This window comes from Mytilus trossulus, chromosome 3 (genome assembly GCF_036588685.1).
Source record: "Mytilus trossulus isolate FHL-02 chromosome 3, PNRI_Mtr1.1.1.hap1, whole genome shotgun sequence".
Classification (NCBI taxonomy): domain Eukaryota; kingdom Metazoa; phylum Mollusca; class Bivalvia; order Mytilida; family Mytilidae; genus Mytilus; species Mytilus trossulus.
The window spans coordinates 78,659,911-78,680,753 of NC_086375.1; the positions used below are offsets into that span (position 1 = coordinate 78,659,911).

General features: G+C 31.9%; 1 protein-coding gene across 1 annotated transcript in view; it reads right to left on the reverse strand.

The window, feature by feature from the left end:
- Window positions 1–374: 374 nt before the first annotated feature.
- Window positions 375–20,843, reverse strand: part of LOC134711052 (rhodopsin, G0-coupled-like) — a 45,024-nt gene continuing 24,555 nt past the window's right edge. The window contains exons 2-7 of the mRNA XM_063571481.1: window positions 19,126–19,225; window positions 16,484–16,649; window positions 9,983–10,110; window positions 4,055–4,428; window positions 1,579–1,871; window positions 375–1,010 (exon numbers count right to left, since the gene is read on the reverse strand). Coding sequence (XP_063427551.1) covers window positions 929–1,010; window positions 1,579–1,871; window positions 4,055–4,428; window positions 9,983–10,110; window positions 16,484–16,649; window positions 19,126–19,225 — 1,143 coding nt within the window. The 3' untranslated portion in view covers window positions 375–928. The remainder of the gene's footprint in view (window positions 1,011–1,578; window positions 1,872–4,054; window positions 4,429–9,982; window positions 10,111–16,483; window positions 16,650–19,125; window positions 19,226–20,843) is intronic.

A 20,843-nucleotide genomic window follows, 5' to 3' on the forward strand; every position in this document is an offset into this window, starting at 1 on the left:
AAAGCAATAAATTCTATGTTTGTATTTGAATGATCTGGCACGTATATAAGATAATTTCAACTTATCTTTGATGGGCAGGATTACTGTATGGACATGCAATTTCCCCACAAAACAAACATACGCTTCGTAAAAACACGTTCATTTATTATCTTAAAAATACATATATGTGTTACATTCTCGCAATGTATGCTACATTATTTTTAATGCTTTACTTTTAACACTTATTTGGAACCAACATACATACATATAACATGATGATATATATATACTAAGAATGATAAACTATCATGATACTGTCCAACACGACAAAAGTAAACAGTTTATACATTATACACAAGAAAGGTTAACACATTGTGGATGTATGCTTGGTATAATACATGTGTAAATCCTGTTTATAAAAGAAAATAAATAAAATAAATAGTGGTACATGTATCTCAATGGGACAACAATCCACCAGTATCCAAACAAACGCATGTATTCAACTACAAAAATGTACATGTATATTGGATCACCGTACTACCTTCAACAATGACAAAACCCAAACCGTATTGTCAGCTATAAAAGGCCCCGACATGACAAAATGTAAAGCACACCATATTGATGACATAGCAATTAAAACAATGATAAATGGACATTCATGTGTAGCAACAAACGACAGCCGCTGATAATCTGTCATAAGAAGACAACAATCTAACATTAAAACACTGTTTTCAGTTCTCTCTCGGTATATTATATATTAAACTGAAAATGGTCTTTCAAATTCTCACTAACTGTTATTGTTTAGCTCCAATAAAAGCAAAGTTTTAAAAGTAACTCATCCAAAAAATATAAACCACCAAATAATAAATGAAATAATTGACTCTTTGGGTCCAGTGAGCAAAATCAGGAAAATTCAGTTAATTGCTGGTCCATAACGTATTATTTATTCTTATAACTCCATATTGTCGAAATTTCCAACAAAAATATCGTTGATTGTCAATTCACCTTTGTACAGTGTCACACGTACCTCTCTGAAAAAAATATAAAAATCTAAAATCAAATATGTTTGATCGAGATAGATATTTCAAAAAGTAAAACAAATATAAGGTATTTCTTTCAGGAAGCTGTTTAACTGGATGACAAATTCATAAACAGCATTTGCAAGTATAACAACACAATAAAAAAAAATACCAAATACAAATTACTGTCAATACCGTAACCTACGCCACCCAAAGCGATTGGAGTTCTATATTACATTAGTCTGAACCCAGTATTTTACTCCAAAAATGAACAAACGAAAAATGACAAAACCCAATGTTAGATTTGCCAGCTTATCTCTCTTTTCCATTTTTCTTTTATTTTCCACAATTTAAATATAAAAAAATTCTAACTTCAATATCCAACGATTACAACATCTTGACTACAAGTATTATATTTAAAAAAAATATTATTTGCACACAGTTCGTGGTATAATTCTGTTATCCAAATGCTTAAAGTAAATAAATACTGGGTGTTTGTAAATTTTACTCTATTGGTTTTTATATACTTCGTATCATGTGACTTTTTCATCTTTTGATTTTAAGTTTCCCCTTGTCTTACTTTTGAACAAACTCTGGAGAAGAATGATTCGAAGCAAGAGGGCGAAGAACACTGCCATTCTGTACTTCATCCAATACTTCCTCGTTTTTGCAAAAAAGCTGTTTTGCTGCTGTTCGGAAACTACCACTGAACAAGGCACATGATAACGGACTGAGAACAGTGCTGCTTTTTGCAAACATCGTTGGTGTGAGTAAAACCCAAGCTGGTACATTTGTATCGTACATAACATACGCACCAAGTATGGCATAAGGCGTCCAAGCTATCATAAAGGCAGCAACCATTGCCAGAGAGGCCTGAAATAAGATATTAATAATGCATATAAATTCGGAAGATAATCTTCTTACAAAACCCCTCAATACATATGTTTAAAAATAAATATTTGAAAAGATACTTTAAAGAAATATACTGTAAGAGTTCTCTTTACTATATATTAGAAAGTAATCACTTAAGGGTTTTAGGGGTTATATGTTTCGAATTTTATGCCAAGATATCTTGTTAAATTAAATTGTTTAAAAAAGGAAAAAAAGAACAACAATACCATTTTTTGTAATAAAAGTAAATCTCAGTTACAGATTTGTTTTTATCTGTATATGTTTTTCGTTTAACAGAAGATTTAATCTTTATCATTGTAAACAGAAAGATTGCTTTCTTTATTAATGACTCACGAGTATAATTTCACTACCTGTTTTCAAATTTTAAAGACCCTTTCAATTCTTTCTATTAATTAAGCAATACCATCAAGAACCGCTAGCCAAAAACAAACACGATAAGGATAACCGCTAACTTAATATTACAAATAATTAAAGAATAACACAGATTCTCTCCTAGTTCAATCAATTCATTTAGCTATTTTTGCTTAATTTGAGTCTCAAGTGTATGTTGGAAGACGTATTATATTTTCAAAACACGTCTAATATAAAATAAAATAAAATAAAGAGATGTGGTATGGTTGCCAATGAAACAAATATCAATCCGAGTTCAAATGATGTTGAATGACTTCTTTTTATACAGTTGTCATTCACCGGACAGAACATAAATCTTCATTAGAAAAACTTGGTAAATCCTCGGAATTGTAGAGGGACTTAGAATCGTAAAGATTACCTTACAAAACATTTTCGATTGATACCGCAGACGACTTCTACCCCTTTTTTAAAAATTTATTAGCTGTCATTGTATAATTTATTGATTTGCCTTGACAAATACAGACTGTGGTAGATAATACAATTTCACATCAGTCAACTTGGCATCATTGTTAAAATCATGAAGTTCCATCCCTGACGTTAATGAGATATTTATCTTTTTCCCTCTTTATAATTAGCTAAGCAAATTTAATTACCATATATAACCATTGAGGATATACTTAACATGTCAAAGAAGGTTATTCACCGATCTACCATTTTTCTTCAAAATGCAATGTTCTTGAAACTGCAATACTTATTATATTACTTCTAACATACTACATATATTTTAGTCTATTGTTGAAGGCAGTATGTGCTCATTTACGAGTATCTCGTATTGATCTTAATTAAATATACATTTTCGAAAATTATAATGCAAAAGTTATCTTCGGTATACTTTTGAACTAACTGTAATTTTTTATAACGTGTTTTCCTTGGGGGAAAAAGGAAGCCTTTGTTTATTTGTTAAACGTGTGACTGAGTAACACCCCTGTCTATTTTTTATATGTTTAACTCTGCCATTAAGTGCGGAGGTTTGGCTAGCCACAAAACCAGATTCAATTCATTATTTTTTTTAATGTCCTGTACCAAGCAAGTTATATGGCAGTTGTCATTTAGTAGTTCGTTTCTATGAATGTTGCTTTGTTGTTTTCAGCTTATAGTCGATGTTCCCCTCAGTTTTAGATTGTTACCCGGATTTGTTTTCGAAGCTTAAACATGTACCCCCTTTATCATAAGTAAAATGATTATTTCTAAAGTCTTGAATTGATTAACTATTTTAACAGGTAATAAAGCGTATTGTATTATAGGGGTCATTGTGATTTATTTTTAAACTGCATACGATCGTGATTTATAGAACTAAATTACATGAAATGCAAAAATGTCGAGTACAAGTTTTACATTTAATCTGCACACTTAAATCTGGTTTTATCCCGACAAATTTTACACCTAAATCAGGTCAGGCTATTTGGATGATGCATTTAATCGTTGTTGTTTTGCCTCTGTATGTCTTTGAACATGATATTTGTGGTAAATAAAGGCAACAGTAGTATACCGGTGTTCAAAAGTCATAAATCGAGTGTAAAGTGTCATCTTTTGGGCACTTCAAATTTTACAAATATCATATTATAAGCCTTATATCTTTGCTTGTATTTTATTAATTAAACATACATACATACATAGATACATACATACATACATACATACATACACACATACACACATACATACATACATACATACATACATACATACATACATACATAAATATGTAAACAAACATATATAAATGGACTTACCACAGTAACCTTTCTGTATGTCATTACTTTATGGTATTTTAACATCAGTTCTAGTCTAAGTGTTTCTCTGTCAGTAATCACTTCTTCCCTCAGACGAGCAAGACATCTTTTAGCGGAGGAAAACTCGTTTATTATTTTGTAATAACAGAAGATAAAGATAACAACATGTACACAGTAACATGCAATTATTATCACTATATTATAAGCCAATTCTGCGGGCCTGTTGTCATCCCAGGCTATAGTACATGAAGTTCCGAAGGCTTCTTGTTGATATCTACTCCAACCAACTAATGGTAAACCAGTGAAAAGCAAAGTATGACCCCAAACAGTACCTAGGATGTAGTAACTGGCATTTTTTCTCTTCAAATAGTATTCTGGAATAAACAAAAAAATCTTTGGAACTTGATTAGAATTTCAAAGGAATAGGACCTATGTACCACAATGGTATATAACCTCAAAATCGAGTCCAGCCTTTCTTCTTTCTAGAACAAAAAACATGTACGATATTGATTATTTTATGTTTGAATAATCAATCGACTTTTTGATAAATATATATATATTGTATTTTTGTCATTGCGTCTAATATCTTTGGGCTAAAATATCTTAACTTTAAACAAGACTATCAGGTTTCATTTACATGTTCTTTATTGAAAAGCGTCGCAAACATATCAAGAACTGTAGTATTGCACTATTCAACTTGTTGTAAAGAACAATAGCCCCAATATAGGTACTTACAACATGACAAAGTTATTTCTTGACGTTATCAGTCAACGTTACGAATGGAATACAACTGTCATATTCTTGGTACAGACAGAAAAGGGATTGGTTAAACCTAGTTTCATATATAGCTAAACCTTCCTGTATGGCAATCTTTATAGCTTTGTAAATTAAGACGACAGATATTTACTGATATTTAAATTTAGAAATCGATTAAGAAGCCAAAATAAGGTAAAAACCAAAAACTGAAAGAAAAAAAGAATTATTTTTAAGGCAAGAAGGTATTTAGTAATTGCATTCTTTCTTTGATGCTTTATTATTTAGCTTGGCTAAACTTCTATCAGCTGTTTTTGTTTGCTGCATATAATTATTTGTCATTACATTTGTTTTGAGAACTGATTTTTCATTGTTATTCACAATCTTTTAAACCAGTGGTTGTTTCATTGATTTTGTTAACGAAGAAGGTAGAGTTTTAAAATGTGAGGAAACTCGTTAATATGTATCTTTAAAATTTAGTTAGAAAATTCAGTGTTGAGGGTAGATTTTTAATGCTTCCTGTTTTGTTGATTCATTATTTGTCTAGACAAGGGAACGATACTTTACTTTACATATACCTATTACTGGTACGACACATTTTTTACGATATATGTATCATTCAGTGGGACGATACAGGAGTCGGTTTTACACCAAATATTTAATAAAATAAAAAGGAACAGTTTAGTACACTAACGATCAGTCGTTGTCGTAGTTCCTTTAACATTTGCCTTTAATTGGCCTGACAGCTCTCTTCATGATTGTATTTCCTATATTTGCATTGTGAACTAATGAAGTGATAATTTGACAATATCAAAGAAACTATGTAAACGATCACAACCACAAATTAGTGTATCCATCACTCTTGAACTTTAAGCTTTTTTATAGATCCCCCACATGTTCATTATGTATATCTGATATTATAACCGGTTTTATCTTGATGTGATGTCTCTGATAATTGCTACTTGATCCTATTTTGGAATAATATCTGATAACGTCTGTTGAGTAGGATGTGCTAAACGATCTCGATTCGTTTATAGTTGATATAATTCCAAATGATTCCACACATATGATGGTTTGCTTGTAACAATGAGGTTTCCTTGAACAACTGAATACAACCTTTAAGTAAGATCCCCTATTGAATCAAAACTACTGCTGATGGACGACATTGTCCAATACCATAAAAGCTATCAGGATAAAAATTTGTTCTTTATACCAATTAACAGAATTCATAATTTTGAAAAAAATGTAACATTAAATAGCCGTGTTATTTCTGGCTTCGAGCAAATTGTTATTTAATAGATAATAAAGGCGCCATCGAAACAAAAATCCAATTATGCACACAGTGCCATGATGACGACGAAATGTCGAAAGAACACATAGCACAACACGACATCGTTCAATAAGAAGGGAAAATAATGTTTGCACCATTAGAACTGTAAGTTGCTGCCGTCATATCGCACATGTAAAAAGTAGTGATAAGTGTAATAAGTCAAAAAGATTGAATTGAGGTTGTACTTTTATTATTGTTTTACACACGGAAGATAAAGGAACAACGTAATAAAGAAAACATAAAACGAAAAACAAATGGATAATGTCTTCCAAAAAAATGTCAATGACATAAATTCCACTTTATGATTTTTAACCATGAAATACACTTTGTTATATTAGCTTCAGTGAAAACAGAAACCATATATTGACAATCTTGATAGAAAAAAATTATTATGGAATATTTGGTTGATATTATTTTATTCCACATGCATGTGCTATTCGTACATCGCTTCATAAGAATGGAAAGTTCACAGTTGAAAAAGGAAGTCATCTGTTTTGTTGAAGTTCTTGCCTTAATCTGAATATTTAGGTAACGTCAATTAATGACACGAAATCTACTATAAGATTTACTTGAGAGCCCAAATATAAACTTTGAATAACAATAAATAAACTAATCATGGCATTATTTGGTGTTTAATGGTATAAATCAACGAGAAAGAGAAATGGTGTGAACTAAATTGTAAACTATGCGTTACTTTTATATAAAACATTTCGAGCTTTTAATCCATTTGTTTAGTCCATTTGAACAAATACTAGGATTAAACCATACTTTCTTTGTCTTGTCTATGGTAGAATTATTTTGATTCACAATGCTTTTTTGCAATACTTCCTATAGCTTAAACAATTGTCAACGGCATTGTATAATCACAGGGACATTCAAAAGATTTATTCTAAAAGGTTGCTCTGGAATGGAAATGTGAAACAGTCCAATATGCAAAAGAAAACGATAAATAAGATTGTTGATTTCACTCTAACATCTGTCTGATAAGGACGAAATTATATCATTAAATATTGTATGTTGACCTCTTTTACAATATATGTATATACATATGCCGATATATATACGTATAGGTTTTGACTATATTGTTGGTTACTGTATAATTGATTTAAATCTACATTTGTTTTGTAGAAGGATCAAATCATTACCGAGAATAACAAAAAAAAAAATTAAAAAAATTACCCCTCTGAAAACTAGATATGTGTACTTATATGGTTTGACTATTTTGTTGGTTTCTGTATAATTGATTCAAATTTACCTTTGTTTTGTCGAAGGATATGACCATTTCCGAACATAATAAAATACACAAAAGGTCAAATACAGTATATAACTCAAGTACAAGAAACATGGAACAAGTCAGGAATATGGCAGTTGTTAGCTTATAACTCGTTTCTATGTTGCATTGTTGTTTGTTTTTTGTTGCTTTTCAGTGTTCTATTGTTTTGTTGTTTTCTTCTTATAGTTGCTGTATTCCCTCGGTTTTAGTTTGTTACCCGGATTTGTTTTCTCTCAATCAACTTATGAATTTGGAACAGCGGTATACTACTGTTGCCTTTATTTATGGAGCTCTCTGAAAACTAAGTGGGAATGTAAATTGTTATACGAGGGAGGATAAGGAGGGGTCCTGATCCCGAAATCCCGGGCTTAAAAACACGAAATCCCGAGGTCCCGAATTTAGATAAATTTAAATCCCGACATCCCGAAATTCGAAAAACGAATTCCCGGATCGCGAAAGGGTCAATCCCGAAATCTCGAGCTTAAACACACCCGATCCCAGAATCCGATAAAGGCCCTATCCTCCCTCTTATATCTTATTCAAGCTTACTAAATGTGTGAAATCAAAGGATAATGGTAGCTTCTTTGTTTTGAATAATACTTCAGTTTTAAAATACAAATGAAGGCACAAAAAAAAGGAATAAAGTTGGTTCGGATATGATTAAAGCTCTCATTCCTTTTACAGATTTGGCTATACTTTTTGGACCTTTTGGATTATAGCTTTGGATTTCAAATATTTCGGCAACGAGTATCACTGAAGAGACATGTATTGTCGAAATGCGCATCTGGTGCAAGAAAATTGGTACCGTTAATTTTATTAATGTTTAGATGATATCAGGTTCCGGAAATTTCTATGAGTTCTTGTTCTATCTAACAATGAAGAATTTTTATTGCTTACAATTCAAGATATATACATGTCCAATGGTCATTCAATTTAATAAAAAAAAAAAGGCGTACAAATGCCTTTAATGGGTTTTTAAGTTTAGTTTTTTTACAATACTAATGAAGTAAACATTTGATAAAGTCATGACACATGCTAATCGTTTACCCAAATAAAGTTCGGACAACGACATAAAACAATCTTACACTATAAAATGAAAAATATTAGAAAGTAGAGAACAATTTCCAATTAAAACATCTAAAGAACGTCAAGAAATACTTTGAGATACTTTTTCAGATACTCTAGCATACGCATAATATTTTTCATGGTCCTTTTTGGTAATTTAAGTTTAAACATGTCTCTTAATAAAAATAAAAATAGCATGGTGTATGGAATAATTTGTTTAACCCACGATAGTGTAATTAATTTCATGATAGGAATTGATTAAAACAAATATTATCGAAGAAACGTACTTTTGTGGACTCATACAAAATTAGAAAAATTATATAAAAGAGAAAATATGTTAACTCAATGAAATATTTTCACCAAATATAAAGCATTGTAAGATGTATTACTTAATAAAGATAATCCATAGATACTTGAAATTGATTCTTTGTATTTGAATTCATGTCTCGCATAACAAATCAACAAATTTACTGGTCTCGTGGCAGAGACACTTGATTATTGTTTTATACTGTTTGTATGTTGACCTTGGTGTCACTTGATATTTGAGTGTGTTTTGTTCGCTGTATCATTGACATTACCCGGAAACATCTTAACTTTGTTGTTGAATGTGAATGAGTTCAAATATTAGTAACGAAATAAATACATTACTTTTATTATTTTGTTTTATAGTAATATACAAAATACCGGAAACAATTTTGAAAAATAATAAGAACTCATACATTAAAGAAATGAAATATTGTATCAAGAAACAGCACCCACAGGGTGAATCTATATTAGAAATATGATCGCGTTTGTTTCTTCCGATTGGCAGTAAACACTTGTCAAAGTAATTAGTCCATTCGATTGTCTGAGATGTTTACATACTCAGCCATCTCAGTTAGAATACGTTCGATTCAATGTATTCTGTAGAGAGGTTGCCATGTTTTTAACACGTCAAGAACCATTTAAAAGGATCTTTGAGAGGTCAACAGGTGGACGATACACAATTTCGGTACCTTTCTAATAAACCTTCATATTCCATTGCCATTCCAAATTTCCCGCACTTCATACAGGCCGACTTCTTATAAGGGCTTACCATTTGCTTTATTGTTAATTTGTTTTCATCATGAAATGCATGATGTGTTTGCTAGTGAACGTGGAGCAAACATCGATCAATCGAATAATTTGAGAAACAGAGATAGACAAAACCCTTTCGTAAATTAAACATGCCAAATGCATAATCCAATGCAGGAATATGACACTTGTTATACCTTTGGTTGTTATATTACCATTTCATTAGGGACTGTCCTTTTTGAATTTTCCCGGTAGTTCATTATTTTTGTGATTTTACTATTTACGCTAATCTACCTATTACAATACACATTTGTTAGACTGTGCATAATGAACATGGAACTAGGAACTGTTTAATGCATACCAATCAATTTTATCAATCATGTCGTTAATTAAGGAATGAACTTAACATTTTGTGTATTTGCACTATTTTATTCTTGCATTAATATGTACTCACCATAAGATGGCTGACAAATTATGATATACCGATACACTGCAATCGCAGCATGAGTATTCATATCATTCTGAGCTAACAAAAATATCCAAAATCCAGCAAAAGTACATCCGATATCGGAAAACAGCCACCTGCAATAAAGAATAATTATATTAATCGTCCTCCACTTTGCCTATATGAACCTGCGTAAAAGCTCTTGAAATCTTGTATCACGGCTTTGGGACTCGTAAAACATTTTTGAGCAAAATTGAATTATCTGACCCTAAACAGAAGTTTTGAGGGGTGTCACAATGCGCGAATATGTTATCTCGGGCCTGATTTTCTTCGATATAAATGGATTGAAATTTTGCATTAACGCCAGACGCGCGTTTCGTCTACAAAAGACTCACTATTGACGCTTGAGTAAAAAAAAAGGTTAAAAAGGCCAAATAAAGTACGAGGTTTAAGAGCATTAAGGAACAAAATTCTAAAAGTTTTGTCAAATATAGCTGAGGTAATTCATTCCGAGGTAAAAATCCTTAGTATTTCATTGATTGGTATAAAAAATTCCCTGCTATTGACACATTATTTAAATTATCATTGTGTACGTTTTATTGAGAAAATGATTTGTTATTCGGGCTTAAAAATGGAAAAAAGGGTCCCGCTACCAACTTATTTAAAGTTATAATATAGTTTCATCAGATCTTTTTTTTTTCTTTCCCATTTTCTTTTAATGTTACAATTCCAAGTGATGAAAGGGTTAGTTTACTTCGGACCACCTGCCATAATCATTTATGTGGATCGTCAATGCTATAGTTTAATTTACATAGGATTTAGAAAACACTTTCTTAAAAACTATCTTTAAAAAGATTGCAGTGGACGACAACCGCAGTGTGATAAGAAAAGCTCACAACATCAAAGCAAATTGAGATAACATTGATATAAAATATTGTTTATCACTTGACAAATTGAATAGTTCACTACATTTGTAGCAAAATATATAATAAAAAATAATTGATCAACAGAATGGTTCATCAAAATCTTTTCATCATAATAAATAAAGCGGTCAAAACAACCTAAAACAAAAAGTTCAGCAAACACAGAACACTTAGTGATAACGCACCCCTTGCAAAATCAATGCTTTGGGGCGAATACATAACTAATATTTGAGATCATAAACAAAATGAGAGGTGCGGCCATATTAATACAGATTTTGATAATTTAGTATAATTCTGGTAAGGTGTTAATGAGAAGTTGCGGATACAAATGCGATACCCCAAATACAGCAAGCCCTTGATTTGGTAAGGTTATCTACGAAAATAAATCTGAACAGAATAAGTTTATATGGTTCATGATGTAAGAAAGTTTCAATAAATAGACATTAACTGTTTAGTGTCTTTAAATATCAGCTGTATTTGTACGAGTCTAGGAAACAAGGTGTATGCGAGCTTTTAGCGAGCTACTACACCTGTTTCGAGCCGAGTACAAATACAGCTGATATTTAAAGACACTAAACAGTTATTGCCTTTATCCTGCAATTAATTCTATAAATTGTTTGTGTTTTGAAAAACACAAAAACTAACATATTTAGTATTTATTTTCGATTTGAAATCCCTTGAGGCCCGCGTAGTAATATCAAAATCACACATTACGCTGAAAAAAAAAAAAAGAATCTCGAATGGTCAACAATAATACATCGCTAAAGGTGAAAAATTATCTACTTTAACATAACAACTAATTTCAACAGTTAAAATGATTAACAAAACATTGTCAAATTTGAAACAGAAGTGTACGAGTTGTCCTACGCTTCAGACTTGACATTCACTAAACATGCATGCTGAAATTGACATGGTTGATTTTGTAACACAATCATACACATTCAAGTTTGTTTTGAAATCGACAATTGTCATCGTCATTGGAATGCCACACATTCAGAGGTCACACAGGTTCAAACAATACTCAGTCCGGCAGTGGGTGGAGCTTTAAAGCGATATCTTTATACTTAGTAGTATACAGATACAGCATAGCGATATCTGTATGGCTGTATATGTATAGTAGGACACCCAATTGCAGGATAAATAAATTGTAATAAAGAGTGTAGTTGTGGATACAAATTTGTGACTCCTATTTAAAACAGGGACACTGTCAATGCTATGGCGAAGAAACTCCAAAAGTTGATACATATAAAAAAAACAATCATAAAGAGAAATGCAAAACAGCATGATATGCTTAAGATCTTGAGGACATTTCAATGAATTTAACAGAGTTTAGGAATTGCAGATGGCACCCTTGATATCACGCAATGACAAAAGAGGGACGAAAGATACCAAAGGGACAGTCAAACTCTAAAACAAACTGACAACGCCATGGCTAAAAATGAAAAAGACAAACAGAAAAAAAATAGTACACATGACACAACATAGAAAACTAAAGAATAAACAACACGAACCCCACCAAAAACTAGGGGTGATCTCATGTGCTCCGGAAGGGTAAGCAGATCCTGCTCCATTGTGGCACGCGTCATGTTGCTTATGTGATTACAAATCCGGTAAATAGTCTAATTCGGTAGGTCAAATTCATGAAAGGGAAGGGGATTGCAGTTACGACGTAAGGAACATATCCGATATCATTTGTGAAACGGTTATTCCATAACGGTCAACCAACTCGTGATGGCGTCCGTAAAATTTACGAAGGGATGATTTTAACTTCACCATTTGGAACTCTTGGTTTAATAGCTTCCTTGTGAGCAGTTACCCTCTATCAAGAAAATCATGATAGGAAATGCAAGCACGGGAATATCGTATCAATTGGGAGATATATACCCCTTATGCAGGTGCTGCTTGAATGTTGCTACTTAGAAATGGAAAGTTCACAATTGGAAAGCTGAAATCATCTCTTTTGTCGTAAAATTTTGTTTTCAATCGACCCTCATTGTCAATTTCTAGATGTAAGTCAAGATATGAAGCCGACTTAACTGTATCTGTAGTATCCTTTATCTCCAATTCGATGGGATAGATGCGATCCACATAGTCACCAAATTTTGAATTGTTCAGTGAAAGAACGTCATCTATATAGCGGAAAGTAAAGTTAAAGGATATTGCTAACTTCTTACCCCCCTTCCTAAGAAGTTCCTGCATGAAGTCAGCCTCATAATAATAAAGAAACAAGTCAGCAAGTAGAGGGGCACAGTTAGTTCCCATTGGGATGCCGACGGTCTGTTGAAAAACACGTCCTCCGAACGTAACAAATATGTTGTGAATCAAGAAATCAAGCATCTTGATAATATCGGTTTCAGAGAATTTTTTGTTTGAATCAGAATGATTCTTTACAAAGTAGGATATATCCCTCCCTAAGACAAGATACTTGTATCTACGTTGGCAGTTCTTTTTTATGAAGCAAAGAAATACCAACTCTTTTAATTTGTCTTTTAGTTTGGAATGTGGAATACTTGTGTAAAAAGCAGAAAAGTCAAATGTTTTAAAACTGATACAAGATGAAAGAGAGTTAGATTTTATGTACTCTAAAAGATCTTTGGAATTTTTAAGTATCCACATCTGATTCACGCCACCTCTAGAATAGGCAGTTTCACAATAACTTTGAAGCCCGTCTTTGATTGTTTATAAAATATATGTTAATAATTTAGAAGCACTTGGAAGACCCAGCAATATACCGTTGTTTGTGAAGACACTTATGTAGTTTAGGTATCCAATACAGTGATGGAAGATCCATTTCTTCATCTTTGGTTGAAATACCAAAGGAACAAAGAACAGACCTATGATTATCCAGGATTTCCTCTTTGGTAAGTGTCGTGAGGGTATATGTTGGGTTTCCAAGTGAATTGTCTATACCTAATTCGTTTATCAAGCAATTAATGTAATGACTTATACAGACAAAAACGATGTTATTTGGGGCTTTGTCTGCGGGGACAACAACATATTTATCATGGAGGTCAGATAGGTGTTTAGCAACATTTGGATCTTTGAAGATTGACGTAGCATGGGAATTGATGGACCCATTCAGTTTCTTAATTCTGATTTGTATTAACGACCTCACTGCCTTAATCCATTCGGATAGAGTGTCTACGTCTTCCTTCTCGCGCTTAGCCCATTGCCTGGCATAATCCTCGACTAAATCCATCAAAATTTTAAAGTTGTATTTCCAATTGATGGATTTAGGCTCACGATATTTCGGACCTTTCGATAACACGTTTCGTAGAGAAGTGTTATAAAATGTTAAGGTCACCGGTAATAACGTGGCCAGCAGGATTATATGTGAATTGGGAACTAGCACAAGTGCAATCAGGAGGTTTAGACTTGAAGTCGTCAAAATCGAGATCCTGCAAAACGCGTTTGTAATTGAAAATTTAGTTGCAATAGGTTTGGTATAGGTATAAGAAATTATTGGTACAGACTGGTCTTTGAAATAAGGAGGTATTTTCGATTGAACTATTTTTTGATGAAGGATATTGCCTAGGTTGACGCCACCGAGACCTTTGTTGGCAAAGGAGAGATTTAGAAAAGATCTTTTCTCTTTTTCATCTTTTCCAATGCGAACTGGCTTGAAAAGTCTGTGACTAGCAATATCCGAAATTATAGCTTGTAGTTTGTATTGGTTTGAATGAGGGTTTGTAACAGTGGATTCCAAACATAAATTGAACAGAGAATGAAGTTTTGAAAGGGGTAGTGAATAAAGTTTCGTGCGAATGTGATGAATACCTAACGGTTTTGTATGCATGGCAGCAAGTCATTAAAAGAGACACCATGCAGAGAGGGTGATGTATAATGACGATGGCCATGACTACGTCTACGTCGAGGAGTCGAGTTGAAAATATTCATCACATTCACCGAGTTACACGAAGGACTAGATAGAATACTTATACCATCAATTTTGTCATTGCAGCCATACGGTGTTGCAGTTCCCAATTGTCTAATCCAGTAGTCTTCCTTTTGTCTACGGAGAGTCGTTGAAAGATTAGGATTATTCGAGCTATGGTATATTTTTTCGATAATTCGAACTGTCATAGAAACGATGGAATGATCGGGCTGATTGAAATGCTGGAATTTGACAAGGTTCATCCTTTCAAACGGAGAAACCACAACAAAAAATTGTATAGAAAAATAGGTTCGCAAGGCATTAAAAGAAGTGATACTAAGAACATTTCATTGAATAAAGATTTTGAGTTAAGAGTGTCAAGCGGATACAAACATGTGCTATACTGTCATCATTTGGTTTTATTTTGACGGATACTATAAGGTGTGTTTACCTGACATATTGTATGCTTATTTTCCAATCGAACATTAACCAATACCCTAGAAAGGCAAAAAAATGGAAATTGTCAATATCAAACCAATAACCATTTTGTCATCTGTAACAGCATATTGAAATTTAGATAACAGAACAGTAGAAAAATAATTGCGAGGATACGACATGAAGTTTTATTCTTCAAACTATCAAGACATAACTTCTGGGAGGCAAACGTGAATATGAACAATATAGAAACGTCACCTTAAATGTTTTTTTCATATACTAAAGACCAAGTACTATAATTCCTGAACGGATAAAAAGTGAAAATCGTCAATATCGATCATGACCTTCATATATATTGTTATCAACATAGAAACTGTTTAGAGCCTCCACCTGCATTCCGGACATCCCGCCCGACGTACTTCGCAATTTAATATATGTTTTCTTTTCTTTCGAAAACCTAGTTAATAACATTATTATTACATGTATTATGACTATATACAATTGTGACACTGTAAGGTTTGTTTATATAAAAAAACAACTCTAAACAATAAAAATGATTGGCAACCTATTACATAGATTAATATATTAATTGCCATTCCTACGTTGCTTTAAATGAATTTCCACTGAACAGAACTAAAAATATTGATCGAAATGTAGTAGGATGCGAGTTTTTGACTTTGAGATTAACAAAGTTAATTCTTAACCAGGTTAACATGCAGTCATTTCTTCTTAAAATACAGAAATAACCATATAAATTTTGTTGCGTCCAAATAACTTGTCCAAATGTACTTTTATGGGGAATGCTCAATATCAAACAATCTGAAGGCTAGGGATGTAACATACTTGACGAGGTATATAGCAAAGGAATATCCAAAACAATAAAAGTTCATCTTTTGTCCAATACAGTTGAATATTTAAAATCCATATGCCTATTGAATAATTACGTTTTATAAATTTAGGTGAAAGTACGTTACCATTTGTTCATTGTTATGCTAAGTTTTATTTTAAATAAAGTTTGCTAGCTAGGTTTTATAAAAAAAAACCTTTCAAAACCGTGTTTAATCAAGAATATATGTGCATCACTTTAAATGAGCTGCTTGATAAATAATTATGTATTGGCAATGCTACTGGACTTATCGAATTAAAAAGCATAATAAATACTGTAAAGAATCTGTAAAAAGTCCAAAACTCATGCATCTATTTGTCAATGGACTTGAACATGAATAGTAAAGTATGAATGTCTCTATCTAATTTGTAATGAAACGGTTACATACTTACCGGTTTGCAAAGCTAGAAGACGCAAAGAATGGAAACGCTATCAGTGATAGCATTAAGTCTGCTATTGCAATATTTAGAAGCAATTTCTTATGAATTCTGTAGTAACTGACGTCTCCTTTTAGCAGGACAAAGATGACAAATGAGTTAGCTAATATAGCTATAATACCTGCGAATAAAAAGGGAAGAATATAGGGAAACTCAAATATAGCACATAATTTTTAAATATCACCAATTTCCAGTTCTTTTATGTAATATTACCTATGCATACGTGTAAATTGGTTTTTTTTTAATGTTATTTGAGCGAACGGCAATCGGAGGGTTTAACACTTAACATCCAATAAGGAAAGTCTCCGGTTTTGAAACAAAAAAATAATGTTTGAGGAGATCATTCGATTCACTTAGTATGTTATTTTAACATCAATTTTTATCTTCTTATTGGATTTATGAGATTCAAATACCGATAAACTACTGGTGTGTCTAATTTTCACTGCGTGGTAATGAAAGCGTTAAAAGATTGGTTTGGGGCGACATTTTGTAGTAATAGTATTACGGAACGTTTTCATGATCCTAATTACTCATGAAGGAATCGCGTGGTCTGACTCTTCGAATAGCAAAATATTAAAATATTAAAACCAGAGAATTTCCTAAAACCCAAATGATTTATAAATGCGTTGGAGCCGCATTCGTGTTCTCCATTCCTCACTAGCGACCTACAATCGAATACAGATAATCACTGGCTATTTGTCATCATGATCAACCAACGAATGCAGCTTATTACCGATTGCTTGTCATCAGCAATGTGCACTTAAACAGCATTGATATCTTTAACTTTATATACTAACGACAAATTATATTTAACTAAAATGGTTAAAATGAAATAATATGTCTTTAGAGGAAATCGCACAAACTTCAACACGGCTAAGTAGGTGAGATAATCAAATAAAGAACACGAAATATTCCATTGATATGAATAATTTGCTTAAAACTACATATGCACATTTGCAATTAAATTATAGAGATGAAACACTTTTTTTCTTTTGTGTTTTAAGTTCGGAAAATGTTAATATTTTTTTATTGTAAGAGAAAACTTTATGTTTTAAAAAGTGCATATCTATCTGAAAAAGTTTAATAGATTAATTCAAACTGTTTTACAGGTGAAATGAAAATGATTTCCTCCTTACTAACATGATCTAGAAGGAAAACAGAAAATCGTTCCACGATTCTGTAATCTGTCCTCATGTCTAAAGCATCACACACCATTTTATGTTTACCAAATTTAATCCTGGCTTCTATGATGAGTTTATTCGAAACAAACAGTAATAATCTTCTTGCATTCCGTCTTTTCTCAAATGTTGTTGCTAATGTTTATTATGATATGATTGCCATTGCAAAATAAAAAAAATAAATAATGTATGATATATATAATCGAACGACAACTTCTACATTATAAGCTTCTGACTAGAGACCGGTGAATAGAAACTCACAGAATTGGACAGAGTTCCATGTTTGCAGTGACGACCCAATCCTGATCTATACATATGAGAGTGGTGTCACAGTTCATCATAACAGCAATTTAAAACAGTCGATTGTCTCAAAAGATCAATTAAAAACACAAAAACATCTGACAAAACTAGAAATAAAACAAAGTAGTAAGAACTGATCTGAGAGTGTTGATCAGTACTCAGACAATTGATTTAGAGTTAAGACATCGTAAGTTGTCTAGAAAAATGTGAACTATTGCAATGTCATACGATAGGTATTGACAGGATGTAGAACTTCAGTGTAGTGTAAATAACTGTATAATTATATATGTTTAGTTATGTTTTAATTTACTGATAGCAGAATCAATATAAGTACCAAAAAAAACTTTAGTAAAAGATAAATATTACAGTGTTAAATTGGAAGTCTTTTAAATTTTCAAAAAATCTGTTAGCTAACATTTAACTTAAAACTAATTATGAAGATACAGTGCGTCTGTATTTGCTATCGTGTCATTGAAGACCATTTGCTAACTGTAAAGACCAATAATAGCACTTTTAATGGGGACGCTGTGAAATCGAGAAATTGGGAAAGATAAATCAAGAAATAGAGAAATCAGGAATCAAGAAATAAAAAAAAAGCTAAAACGCGAAAATGTGAATTAAGAAACGTGAAAACGGTAATTTGAGTTTTCGTTTTCCCTATTTTCCATTCTCCTGATTTCTTGAATAAGCGATTTCTCAATTTCGAGATTTCGAGTTTACAAAGTGAATTAAGAAAACACGAAAACGCGCAAAGGTGAACTACAGTTGGTATCCATTCATTTGATGTGTTTGAGCTTTTTATTTTGATATTTAATTAGAGACTTTCATTATTTTAATTTTCATTGGATCCTGTTTTTTTGTGATTTTACTTTAAAAAAATATCTTACCCTTGTCATCATTTATATATACCTAATAATAATTTAGAAACCTCTCTGGTGCAACCATTATCATGCATAATTTGCGTCCATGTGCGTAACAAGTAAAACATAAATGCTAACAACTGCACCTGATTAGATAATGTATAAATAATGTATAAGTTAAATCAAAAAGATAGAAATCGAAATACATGCCTAATTCAATATTCAAACGACAACAAAAAAAGGGAAACAATCAACTTACCGAGTATAACAAGATAGCTGGCAACAGCTAAATAGTCACTTTCAGTCAGTAAAGATTTTACTGTTTCCAAGGTTTCATTTGCCTCTGTTACATTTAGTGTCTGGAATGGAAAAAAGCGAAGACCACATACATAAGAACAATAAGAAAGTCATATGAGCCTTATGCAATTTACATTCTAAGTTTGTAAATTAAGACATGAAGAATATATAAGATAACAGGGTGATTATTCAAACTTGTTATTTAAAGCTTGGACATAGTTATATACAAAATTTTAATTTTAAAAAGGCTTTTCGCATAAAGTTAAAGTGGGGACAAAACAGATAAACATACCCAAAATAAAGCTTTATTGTGTGAATTATCTTTTGAATTCTGGGTAATTTTTCTGAAATCGTATGCATTCAAATGAAGTTACAATATATTGTTCATATAACACATTAACAAATGCTTATCAATTTGAATATTCTGACATTATCACATAGAAATACTCGATTTTGTTATGTAATTATGATATATGGGTGACAAATATCCAGAAAAGCATGTCCTACAAAAGTATCAAATATCAGTTTTGCATGGGAAGTACCTCACAGGAGTTAACTGAATGCTTACGCTCCTTTCTTATTAAAAAAGGAACTCAAATAAATAAAGTTGTGTCATTAACGTGAGCATGATATTGTCCAGTTCTTGAAAGTTAACATTTCTACTACTTTTGATTGCAGACTTTTCAAACATAAACTTAAAGAACTAGCAACGGAATTTGTTTTTGTTCTGGCCGATAAAGCTGCTAATAATATTATTATTGTTTGACATAAATTTTACATTGAGGTTCTGAAAAAGGAAATCACCAATTCACCAACATTCCAACTGACTCCATTTTTTAGAAAACGAAATCTGTAACAAAAATAAACTTTTAGCCACCGCTTTACAAGCAGAGCCAAATACAATGAAAGTCCCAACTATGTATTTGCTTCCGAAGCTACACAAAAACCCCTTACAAATATAGATTTATTTCGTCTTCAAGCCATTGTTCAACTACTAAATTGTCTATTCTTCTTACCAGCACACTTGGTACAATTAAAAACCTTATAATAAATTGTTATAATAAGGCTTTCGAAAATAGTGGAATAAATTACTTTTGGAGTGTTAAGAACTCGTTGGAAGTACTTGATAAATTGCATGCCTAATTGGTGATTTTGAATCTGTTCAAAGTTTTGATTTTTCTACCCTGTATACCACATTGCCTCACATTCTCATTAAGAAAAAATTCACACACCTCATTAAATGGACATTCAAAAAGTCAGAATGTGAATATATATGTTCAAACTCTTTTAGGTCATTTTTTAGTTGCAATAAACAAAAAAACTATGTTAATTGGACATGCTTTGATACTATATATGCCCTTGAATTTTTACTAGATAACATTTTTGTTCGCTTTGGGGATTCCGTATATCGTCAGATTATCGGAATTCCAATGGGGACTAACTGTGCACCACTTATTGCGGACCTCTTTTTGTATTGTTATGAGTTACAATTGATGACAAAAATAAGCAAAGACCCATCAAAACAACATCTGATAAACAAATTTAATAATACTTTTAGATATTTGGATGATATTTTGGCTCTCAATAATGACGACTTCAGTATGTATATTAATGAAATTTATCCTGCTGAACTTACTTTAAATAAAGCTAATACTAACAATGACCACTGCCCTTTCCTCG